The 12367-nt window shown below is 45.5% G+C and overlaps 1 protein-coding gene across 9 annotated transcripts in view; it reads left to right on the top strand.

The window, feature by feature from the left end:
- ZNF608 (zinc finger protein 608) overlaps positions 1-6872 on the top strand; it is a 112584-nt gene extending 105712 nt beyond the window's left edge. For 6 of the 9 annotated variants that reach the window (XM_045891834.3, XM_064595837.1, XM_064595833.1 and 3 more), the window contains 5 exons: positions 1035-1452; positions 2057-2229; positions 3607-3760; positions 5633-5714; positions 6298-6872. In XM_045891834.3, coding sequence (XP_045747790.1) covers positions 1035-1452; positions 2057-2229; positions 3607-3760; positions 5633-5714; positions 6298-6304 — 834 coding nt within the window. In that variant the 3' untranslated portion in view covers positions 6305-6872. The other 3 variants (XM_064595834.1, XM_064595835.1, XR_010412967.1) reach the window with 3 other exon arrangements.
- Positions 6873-12367: the final 5495 nt, after the last annotated feature.

Here is a 12367-nt window from a genome sequence, read left to right as displayed (position 1 = left end):
CCGTCATGGCGCACACATCCTCACCCACTGTGGTCCCCTGAGAGTTAACTCTGGGATTTCCCGGTGTCCCGACCCCCTCTCCACTCCCACACTTTTTGTCCCTGGGGAATCAGAGCAATGGACTCCTGTCTTCATGCTCATTACTGCCCAGAAGTTGAGACTTAGGCCCAAGGCTGAATGTTCTCTCAGGCCCTAAATACCCAGTGGGTTTTTGTCATGAATGGGATCGGGGTCTCGGGGGCCCTTTGGGTTCCTCACTTCCCCCACTTCTGGAGGCCTGAACCAGGCCCTGGCTTCACAGGGCTGCATTAGAGCCATATAGTTTGGAGGGGGTTTAGAGGTGCCTTTGTTTTCTAATAGAAAAGCTGTAATGGATACTATTAATTTGAAATTTTGTTTTGATTAAGATGTCTGCACAGGAGACATGAGTCCATATATTAAGCCTCAGCTGCTGTAGGTGAAGAAAATATGTTAGGAAACCAAGAGTTTCCCCCGCTGAATGATGTTAATTGATATGAAGATGGTTTAAATTTACTATGAACTAGCCCAGAGTTGGGAGTTTTTAAAATTCTTTTTGCCTACATGAGATAGTAAAGGGAAAATGAGTTTTCAATTAAATTATGTCTGAGCGTGCTGTTTTAATGTTGAAGGATCCCACAAAGGGCCCAGCTCTGGATTCCCACAGACCTAAGTTTGCGGCCCAGCTCCACCCTGGGCAGCCGTGCGACCCCGATGTTCCTGGAGCTTTAAAAGCTTTGGTTTTGTCTGATGTAAAAGAGATGAATAATGATGCCTATGTCAGACGTCATGACTTTGTGAGAGAGGGAGGGTTAAAGCTCTTGCACAGTTCAAGGGCAGACATACATGTTAACTTAGTATTAGAAGTAAGAGTAATGCTGTCATGGTGATTAATGAGTTTTGCTTCAAAATTGAAATTTTAAAACAATTTTTTTCCCTTTTCTTTCTTCTCTTTCTTTCTTTCTTTCTTTCTTTCTTTCTTTCTTTCTTTCTTTCTTCTTTCTTTCATTCATCAGGATCCAGATTCAAGGACATGGCATCATTATGTATACCAGCCCAAATACCTGGATCAGCAAAAGTCAGAAGATCTTGATAGGGAAAAGAAATTAAAAGAGGATAGTCCCAGGAAGACCCCCACTAAGGAAGGGGGTGTGCCCAGCCTTCCTGTATCACTAACGAGCATTAAAGAGGAGCCCAAAGAGGCCAAGCGTCCTGATTCTCAGTCCCTGGAGGAGAGCAAGCTGAAAAATGATGATGGGAAAACGCCTGTGAACTGGAAGGACTCTCGGGGAGCGAGAGTGGCGGTGTCCTCGCCCATGAGTCAGCATCAGTCCTACATACAGTACTTGCATGCTTATCCTTACCCACAGATGTATGACCCCAGCCACCCTGCATACCGGGCTGTCTCTCCCGTCCTAATGCACAGTTACCCTGGTACGTGTTGCGGGTTCTCACTATATTGGAGGGAACAGGCTGCGTGCAAATGTTAGCTGTTTAAAAAACTCAGGATAAACGAGACGCTTCGCCAGTAACCTTTGTTTTGGTTGTTTTTATGCTGTGTCAAGTCCCCAAGGTGAAACTTATTTAATACGAGGTTTCTTGGGGGGGGGGGTGTTGTTTTTGTTTTTTTAACTAAAATGTCAAGCATCCTCAGCTCTCGTTTGCGTAGACTCTGATGGTCTGCTCTAGCTGTTAGACTAACATATACTTTATTGCCTATGAAAATATTCTAAGCACTTACTATCATAATCATTATAGTTACTTTTCCTTTCACTTAAGCGGACACATAAATGTATGAAATGGCTGTAAGCTCAATTCTGTTTATAACCTCCGTTCATCAGGATGAATTAACTGGGAGAAGAAAATCGGAGAGCCTGCGTATGGTTTAACGATGATGTAGCCCACTCTTAATGTCATCCCCTATTTTAAGATCTCCGACTCTTATCCCAATTCATGTAACCTGGATGTTTTTTTGTTTTTTGTTTTTTTTTAAAGATGGAGCCCGTAACTTGATGTGGCATTTGTTGTGTATCTGCAGGGGCCTATCTCTCTCCGGGATTTCATTATCCTGTTTATGGGAAGATGTCAGGGAGAGAAGAGGCAGAGAAAGTCAATAGCAGCCCTAGCATCAACACAAAAACAACGACGGAATCGAAAGCCCTGGACTTGCTCCAACAGCACGCCAACCAGTACCGTAGCAAGTCTCCCGCCGTAAGCCGCCTTTTGTTGTTGCTTAAAAGTGCTGTGTTTTGAGGGGAGAGAAGGGGACAAGCTAGGAAACGGTCTTGAAATATAAATGGCTTTCGAGCCCAGCTGTGATTTCAAGATGCTATTTTATCTTCACATATAAAGCATGGAATGTTCAAACGTGGTAGGATGCTCTCACACAGGAGGAAAAAAATGGTCAGAGCTCTTGTGTGTGGTGCTGGTGAGCTTTTCTGTTGCAGAATGCACTGTACCTTGACTACCAGGAGGGTGCTTGTGAGGGGGACATTGAAATTCATAGGAACCAACTTTGGGTGCAAAGTATTTTTGAGGCTTTGGTGCAGTTTTGATGCTGGTGGCTGCATCTGGTCTGTTTTGGCCTTGACCCCTTGTCATGTCCCCGTAACTTCTGAAGCCATGCGAACAGGTGTCTTTGTCTTTGTGAAAGATGGCTCCACCCTTGCTCCCACCGCCCCACCCTACCCCCCCAAGAAAAGGGGCATCTGCTAGTTCTAGAGGTTGTTGTGAAGAGAGACAAAGGATGTGGTAGCTCTTGCCTAGAAAAGAGATCTTGCCTAGAAAAGAGACGTTTGGGATAAAACGTAGGATCCGTGATGTGGATGAGTCCATCAGAGACTCCGTAAGTGAGAAAAGATGATTTATGAGTCTCTTTCTATGGGTACTCCTTCTAGCGCCAAGATTTTTTTCAAGTGAGAAAAAGAACTTTAGGTGGGCTAAGTTCTGGTGGGTAGAAATGTATAGGAGAGACAGTCCTTAACCGAACTGTGATTTGGGAGAACCAAGAGCTTCTTTATGAGCCTTCAAAAATGGGCAGATTCTGGAATGCTTCCAGAGGATAGGGCAACGATTTCCTGTACTCAATAGTGACATACAATGCTGAGATGCGTATTTTCACTGGACTAAAATAGAGACAGGCATATTTGGAGTTATGAGATAGATTCTCCCCACCCAATGTCAACAAAATCCAAGGATAATTAGAAAACTTGACTTAAATCTCCACAACTACCTTTTTTTGCCCCTGGATCAAAGTATGAAAGTTGTTTCTGGGAAGCAGTTGGGTAGATTCGAATCTTGAGATTATGAGCGGGCATAAAGAAAAGTCCTCCAGTTTCCACCATCTGAGGAAAACCTTGATGCCCCTTGGTTTACTTGTGGGCGGGAGCACTTCTTTAGTGTTGGCTTAATTCCTGCGGAAACTCGTGCGTGCCTTTTGACGTTGTGTTGCATTAATAAGGAATGCTAAGTATCTCTGCATTTGCTTTTTAATCATTGACAAATACTGCGCAAGGGACAGAGGTGGTTTAGTAGTCCTGATGGTTTTTCAGAGTTTTAAGAGGGGCCCATCTCTCTTTTCTGTTGCAGCCCGTGGAGAAGGCGACAGCAGAGCGGGAACGGGAGGCAGAAAGGGAGAGGGACCGTCACTCCCCCTTCGGGCAGAGGCACCTACATACGCACCACCACACCCACGTTGGCATGGGTTACCCGCTAATCCCTGGTCAATATGACCCTTTCCAAGGTCAGCAGCTCTGTCGTTATCACATGGCGCATTCTACTGGGGAGAACTGTTTGCCCAAAGTACCTTTCGTGTCTTAAAATAAGTATATTGAGCTTTGAGTTCACATTAACTCTGGGGAGTAAGGAAGTTCTTAACTCTTATTTCCTAGTGACACAGCGTAGGCGATTGCCCACCCCTTTTGTGTTCCGTTGAGACAGGAGATGGCTCCCACTTAATAATTGTCACTGGTTGATGTTATCGGCGGTTTACTGTTATGTCACAGACCGAGGGTGGCGGCCAATGTCTCTGGGGCACTGAATATAACAATCAGAAGATCAGATAGCTACTTGAGGGAAATTGCGGGGGAAGAAAGGAAGGGATGGTGAGAGGCTTTGGTGAAATTGCAATCACTTCTGCAGGCCTTTCCATCTCCGCGCACCCCCCCCCCCCCCGGAAGCAATGGGAGCGATGAGACCGGGTTTAACACTTAATCACCTCTAATTCAGGGACTCTTTGCAGCCGTTCACGGCTGTGACTTTGAAGACGGAGAAACATTTTGAAAAAGCCATAGAATCGACGGGAGAGAGCCTTCGATTTGTGGTGTTATTAGCCGAGCTGGTGCCCTTTGTCCCAGCTCGGTCACCTCGCGGGGGGTGGGTGCTGGCCCCATGGCTACCAACAGATCCGCTGGCCAGGGTCTTGCTGTCTTAGTTAGCTCAGACTGCCAGCATGAAATGTCACAGACTCTCTGGCTTTCAACAGCAGACATTTTCCGCATAGTTCTGGAGGCTGGGAGTCCGAGATCAGGGTACCAGCATGGTTACTTGGTGGTGAGCGCTCTATTCCTGGCTTGAAGGAAGCTGCCATCTTGCTGTGTACTCATATGACCTCTTTTCTGTGTGTGTGTGTGTGTGTGTGTGTGTGTGTGTGTGTGTGTGTGTGAGAGAGAGAGAAAGAGAGAGAGAGAACGCTACCCTCTGATGTCTCTTCTATAAGGACACTGATCTTGTTGGATTAGGATGCCATCCTTATGACCTCATTTAACCTTGATTATTTAGGTCCTATCTTCAGATAGTTACATTGAGGGTTAGGGCATCCACATAGGAATTTGGTGTGTTTGGGGGGCACATTCAATCCATAGCACTTGCCACATCACCCCTTTTTCTGCTGTGTGAACACAAGAGCACACGTATGAAGGTACCTCCCAGATTGGGAAGTGCTCTGCAGGTCATTTTTATTTATTCATCTCGTGTTGCTCACCGTCAGCTAGGGGTGAGAGAGGACATAGAGGAAGAGTAATCTTCCCCAGGTTTGCACTTGTTTCTTGTTTTTTTTTTTTTAATCACTTCCTATTAGGCAACTTGCTGCTATTACGTTCTCATGACTGCCGTCTTTCTCTTGCAGGGTGGAAGTTAAGACTATTTCTAAGTTCGATTCACTGATTCCGTGTGAATTCGTTACGGGGTGCATTTTGTTCCTTCGCTGGGGAAATGTTAAAGTGATAAAAGTTATTATGAAAGTATTGTGTTCTAAGCAAATAGCGTGTTGCTTCTATCATTCACTGTAACTTTTGATTCCCTGTTGTGACCCAGTTCCTGTTATTTCTCCCAAGCTTCCAATTCAGGAACGCGCACAAACATTTAGCTCCATGCAGAGCCCGAGAGATGGAATGCTCTAAATTCTCTTTGAATAGCTATCCAGAAAACTGCAGAGTATTGGATAAATGGATAGACGTTGGTTAGACCACGCGGTTTGTGCTCCGTCCTTGCTGCGTGAAACGTACCGTGTGCGTGTTTAGGAAAGGACACATTGCCATAGCCCTTCACCCCGGGGGCCCGTACCTGCTCTTATCTTTCCGAACGTGACAGAAACCCTGCATTTTTTCCCCATCAGGCTTGACCTCCGCTGCCCTTGTTGCCTCTCAGCAGGTGGCTGCCCAGGCATCTGCATCAGGAATGTTCCCTGCACAAAGGAGGTAAATATCCTGTACATTTTGAATCCGTTTTCTACATAGAGACAGTGTGATGGGTGGGAGGAAGTTAAGTATAGGCTTTTTAGACCAAAAACGTAGCTCCTCAGGGGTTTTATAGTATTGTAACGAATGCGTTTTTATGTCCCCGTTGCTTCCTGTGCAGCTTACCTTCTGGGGACCCTACTTTCTTTAGCTGTAATGTGGGTTAGCAATCAACAGATCGTGTTTTCTTTAAACAGTTGAGACAGGTTGTCCTCACAGCCTTGTTAAAATCATTCGCCCCGACTCCCTTTGTTTTATCCCGTGTCAAAAACAAAGTCGCAATGGGAGGTATTTATTTTCATCATGATAAAAGGTCATGTTTGTTCTTCGATAGTTTTAATTACCCCTCCCGTTTTTTGAGAGAGGAAAACAGCGTCTTCCATGGTGTGTATCCTTACCTCCGTGTTCATTCCCTTCCTGTGGAAGTGAATCCGTGAACAGAACAGAACTGAGTTAAGCCTATCAGTATCAGTCTTGGGGTTTTCATATTTTCAGGGTCACTTGTGGCGAGAACCCCACGCTAACATCTTCTTTTCTTTTGCAGAGAATAACAAGATTGGAAATGTACGTTGTCATGTGACTGGATCACATGGGGAAGCGCTTTATACAAACATCAGTTCCATGGTGTTAATTTGAAATGCCTTTAATGGCAGGCAAAAACCAGTCATTTCATTTTTGTAAATTACAGATTTTATCGCAGAGTAACAAATGTTGCTGTAATTAGACTTCTGTTTTATATATATATACGTATACATATATGTATATATACATATATATATATATATATTCTTTACTTTTTGTATCAGTAACCAGGCTCGCACACACAGGGTCTGCAAACCACTCAGTAAAGGAGATAAAAAGTGTATCTGTCCTGTTGAAAAGTGTTGGCCGCAGAAGGCTGCTTACTTTCTTTTCCTTTTCCTTTTCGCTTGTAAATAAAAGACGTTCTGTATCCGTGTGCCCGAACCTTGCATATCTCTTCCTAGATATCCCGTGAGGCCCTCGGAAAGGCTGGTTGTGATGACGACGCTTGGGTACAATTTAGATGTCTATTTGGTGGCTCCCGTTAAAGACACATCAGTGTGAAATGCTCCTGTAGTCACTGTTTGTACTTGTGTGTTGTGGAAAAAAAAAAAAAAAAAAGACTTATGGAAAGGCATGGGGTTGCCAATACCACAAAAACTGTGTTGTATATAATGTAAAGATTAAAATGGGGAAATAATGAGCATCTGTGAATAATGAGGTGTCATTTTTTGATAATCTTGAATGGCAAATAACCCAATAGCCTGCGTACCAGAGACATCTGTGATTGTTCTATTACTTGAATAGTCTTGCAGTCCTTTTTTTTTTTTTTTTTTAATGTTTACAATTATCCAGTTTTAGAAGAGAGAGACTTTAACGCCATTGCCTGGTTACTTGTTTTATGCTGTAATCTAGTTTATTTTATGTAAAATGTATATTGAATGCTTTCCTTTTTTATACCTGCCTTAAATAATTTGGCAATCAGAATTAAAAAGTTGTTTTTTTTTTTTATAACGGCCTCTCGTCTGTCTTGTGTTATTTCTCGATGGCTGATAGTGATTCTCATTTTCAAAGAAAGGTTGCTTGATATTATGAATGTTCACTTCGAAAGCTAAAGTACACACATGACTGAGTTTTCTCATGTGAGACAGAGGTGTAACGTCCAAGGGGTGTATTTCATCCCGTGGACACGCGCACATTCACTGGGTATTTACTCCAAACACAGAGCATCACATCAGTACAAACTGGTAGATCGGGTTTCTCTGCTAGGGAGTGATATTCCAAAGGTGTCCGTCTTGTGACACGTAGACAGTAGAAAAGTCAGGCAGCTAGCCGTTTATTTGACTTGTCACTGAGTTGCTTCATTAGCATATTTTATGCCACACATACAGAATGAACTGCTTCGTTCCTTGCCTCCCTTCCTTCTCCCCTCCCTTCCAGCAAACACTAAGCACCTACTTTATCCCAGGCACCGCGTAAGGATTGGGATATAGCTGTGAACACAGCAGATTAAAATGCCTGTCCTCCTAGAAACTGCGTTTTCTAGTAGGTGTGGTCAGCCCAATAAAACCTCTTAAGTCATCATGCAGAGTGTGTTCGGGGGTTGATCAACACTGCGGACGGAGAGCGTGGCAGTGGGTGTTGGGAGAACACGAGTGGGAGTCTGTGACTGTAAATAGGATGGTCGGGAAGGTGGGAACATGGTCCACGCACGAATCTCGGGGGAAAGCCTTGTAGCCAAATGGAAAAGCGCAGCAGAAACTGTGCAGTTGAGTGTGTCTCGTGTTCGGGCTGCTTCATCTCAGCGCTTCGTTCCATCTGTAAGTTTGTCATTTTACTGTGCCTGCTAATGACTGTTATCCCGCTTGGTGTTCTACAAAGTTCTTCAAGTTGACAGACTTGGTCTTGGTATAATGTGGTTAGCTCTCCTCCTTGGGGCCCTTTGCTTCGCAAAAGGATAGATGTCTGCAAAGTGTTTTCTCTGCTTTCGGAAAAGCCTTGCAGGTTTGTCTTTGTTCTTAATAGATTTCTCTAGAAGGGTATTTTTCTCTGAATTTTCACTTTGGTTGTCTTTTGCATTTTTCATCCATGTGACTGCTTCTGAAAACCTTGTCGGTGGTGGTTTTTCCCACGCATGAACATTTCACATGTTTTTCACCAATTCTTTTTTTTAAAGGTTATCTGATGTTTTCGGTTCGTGGAGCACATCCTGATGTGTCCTTGTCAAGTCGATGTAATTTTTTTCTTTTCTTGTTTTTTAAAGATTTTATTTATTTATTTGACAGAGAGAGACACAGCGAGAGCGGGAACACAAGCAAGGGGGAGTGGGAGAGGGAGAAGCGGGCTTCCCGCCGAGCAGGGAGCCCAATGCGGGGCTCGATCCCAGGACCCTGGGATCATGACCTGAGCCGAAGGCAGACGCTTAACGACTGAGCCACCCAGGCACCCCCGATGTAATTTTCCTTAGGCCATTTCAACAAGTTTGTTTCCTCTGTTCCAAATATGGTTTCAAGTATGTCTGCTGATTGCCCCATGCTGCTGTGGTTCTAGAACAGACCAGACAATTCAGTTGTTCAAGGCGCCGTAGCAGGACTAAGTTCCGCTCGCATCTTGCGCTGAATCGCCGCGTTCCTATGGCAGCTCTGGATTCCGGGATGATTTTCCTGCTTTTAGCAAGAAGCATTTGTTAAAATTCTACGAAAACCCGTCTTGCCTTTCCGCCGCAGAATGACTGGATGCGTGCTTATGGCACTCCAGCCTTCTAATCACTACCAGTTAGGTGCCTAAGTGGATAGAGTATGAATAGGTGCATCCGCCCATGCTTCGCTCTGCTACTGTCATAAAGAGGAGTGCCGGGAAATGCAGAGAAATATATGACCAGAAGCACAATTGCGACGTGGGTAGTCTCTCCCCCTAGGCTTTTACGGGAACATTATTCATGACTGGTTTACATTAATCACTAAATGAAGTTTTGTTTCTTCGCCCGAACTGTTAGAGTGTTGTCTCTGCTTATGACAACATGAATTGCCAAAGGGCAGGGTTTGTTTATATTACGTGTGCGGGTTCTCTGGCTGAGTACATAGTCAGGACGGAATGGTAAATTAAAGATTCCCAAAAGACAAGCCTACTTGTCTCCGTTATATTACTATGATGAATCTGCCATTAATACGGTTCTAATTGTTTTACTTTTATAGACATACAATCAGTCCCCCTTAGTGACTAATAATAGGGTTTATTGATTTTACTAAACATTATTCATTCCAGGCCTGCTCCTATCAGCTTGTCCTGAGCATATGCAAAAAGCCCACAGCGCTAACACGTGCAGATTAACTTCATGGAGAGGTGGGATTGAAGGCTCGTTTACAGCTGTGACCCCATCGAAGGCAGAATATTCAAAAGAAGGCAATGGGCCCCACGTAGCACCACCGTGGGTTCCTGGATGAGGCTCGCCGCTGGCTTCTTCGTGGAAATTTGCCATTGGTGTTCGGCGCCGGCCGTGAACGCTCACAGAGTTCAGAGCTGGCCGTATCTGTTCTCACTGGCTGTGACCCTGATTTACTGTGGTTTCGGCCCAAGGGTCTGAGAGTCACCAGAATGAATAGCTCTGATGGATACAGGATAAAACCGCAGTTTAAATGATAATTACTGGTCATTTCATTCCCTCCCTGACTCTGAAAAAGAGACGAGACAGGCAAAGCCATTTATTATTGTTTTTGTCACCAAACCCAGTCATCCATTCCTCGCTTCCTGCAGAAGCCTGAGTCATAAGCGTTGTTTACTTGCCTTCGCTTGAGGAGTGAAGCCCGCCATGAGCAGGGCCACCGGCATGGAATCTTGATTTTTTCCTTAACCAGAGCACTCTCTAAAGCAGGGCTTTCCAGCCTTGGTGCTTAATACTCAGAAAACCCAATTACTGTTCCCAGGGCAGCGCGGAGGACACTGAGGCACAGAGGTAAAGTAATGTGAGGTCACACGGCTGTAAGTGCAGGGACTGGCTTTATAACCACAGCGCTGCTTCAGAGAAGGGATCCTAACCTCAGGAAGAGTAACCAGACCGAGCCAGCTTTCTCTGCTCAGGTCTTTACTACTTTCAGAGGGGCAAATGAGAGAACTCCAGTCTGCGTTCTCTAGTTTTCTATGAGACAAAACCCCGGTACCGCTTTTCCCGGAGCTGGGTAGCAACCCAGGCCCAGGATCCTGAGAGATCGGTGGGGTCTCAGCTCGTTGCTGGCCTAAGTTGCTGGAAGTTTTCCTTTGTTTCCTGGTGGTCAAGGTGGTCCTTGCTGCCTTTAATCCTCTGCCACATGCAGCGGGGAACTAGAAGCTTAGAATACAGGTTAGGGGGCGCGCCTGGGGGGCTCAGTCATTAAGCGTCTGCCTTCGGCTCAGGTCATGATCCCAGGGTCCTGGGATCGAGCCCCGCATCGGGCTCCCTGCTCTGCGGGAAGCCTGTTTCTCCCTCTTAACTCTCCCCCTGCTTGTGATCCTGCTCTCACTGTGTCTCTCTCTGTCAAATAAATAAATAAAATCTAAAAAAAAAAAAAAAGAATACGAGTTAGGTTTGGTGGGAAGTGGTGCTTGTGGGTCAAGAGGCTGGTGGGGAAAAAAAAAGCCTGAGATTCTGGTAAGTTAAAAAAGTGAAGTTAGCCATGGGCACCTGGCTGGCTCAGGGGGTGGAGCGTGCAGCTCTTGATCTCGCGGTTATGAGTTCAAGCCTCGCATTGGGCCTAGATCCTACTAAGGAAAAAAAAAGACTATAAAAGGAAGATGTTCAAACCACAACTCTAAATTCATTTCCTGTAACCAGATCCTTTTCTAGGGCATTTGTGTGCAGAGGGAGATATGTGAAACATTTACTTGCAAAATGTAAACATTTAAACTGTACCCCAGTTTCTGTAAAGTTGTATTGGAATTGCTTCTTTATGTTAATTTAGCAGATGCCTTAAAGAAATGAATGACCTAGATTTTTCTTTTTTTTTTTTTTAAAGATTTTATTTATTTGGGAGAGAGAGAGTGAGAGAGAGAGAGCACAAGCAGGGGGAGCAGCAGAGGGAGAGAGAGAAGCAGACTCCCCACCGAGCAGGGAGCCCGATGTGGGGCTCAATCCCAGGACCCTGGGATCATGACCTGAGCAGAATGCAGACGCTTAAGTGACTGAGCCACCCAGGTGCCCCTGGCCTAGATTTTTCTTGGCCTCTGAGAGGACTTTGTTCCAGAAAGTATTTGCTGTGGACAGGATATACTATTTGGTTAAATTATTCCCAATAGGGGTGGCAGAAGGCCGTGGCTCAAGGCATCCTGAGCCTCATGCAATCATCAGAGAACCACGTTGGAAAGAGAAAGTGGTCCCATCTTCCCATCACCCTCCAGTGAAGGTCACTCAACCAGCCACCCCAACCTCCTAGATCAGATCCCGAATTTTCCAGGGTTTATTTGTAGGGTGATGATTGGCAGGTGGGGAAAGAGGGGTGCAATCCCCAGCCCGGCAGGGTTGGCTTTTCAAGCTGATCATGGAGAGGGAGGCCATCTCTAGCAGGGTTGGTTGTAGGGTTGGATGTTTCCCACTGCACGTAACAAAAAACCTTGACTCCGACTGCCTTCAGCCCCAAAGAAATATATTCTGTTCCATAGCATGAGGCTGAGAGCAGGGTGAGCTCCAGTTGCAGTCCTCCATGCCCCTGGGCCTGCTTCTCTGGAATACTCTTTGCTCTGTTGTCCTCTTTATCCCTCGTGTTAATGGCCATGGGAGTCCCACGGGCCCTGTCCAGAGACAGCCACGTCTTTCTGTGTCTCTGTCTTGCGGAGGGGAGAGAAGAAGCCTTTCTCAGACAGTTGGCAGACATCCTCTCAAGCCTCCTTGACCAGAATCAGGGCACATGCTCTCTCCTGAGCCATCATGGACAAGAGGATGAGATTGCTGTGACTTCTTGGGCTAAGAAGGGTGAGAATCTGCTCTTGGATCATGCATGACAGAGCTGCCTGATGGCTTAGAACCAGGGTTCCGTTAGGGAGGAAGCTGAAGGAGATGAAGGTTTTGTTGTCTGAGGATAAACCTCTCCTTGAGTCCGGTGGCGCAGGTCGATTCTCCTGAC

This window comes from Mirounga angustirostris, unplaced genomic scaffold (assembly GCF_029215605.1).
Source record: "Mirounga angustirostris isolate CCGP_5_RB_7025 unplaced genomic scaffold, mMirAng1.0.hap1 SCAF_7, whole genome shotgun sequence".
Lineage (NCBI taxonomy): Eukaryota > Metazoa > Chordata > Mammalia > Carnivora > Phocidae > Mirounga > Mirounga angustirostris.
The sequence above is the reverse complement of the archived record's forward strand: the minus strand, read 5'-3'. Positions and strand labels throughout refer to the sequence as shown.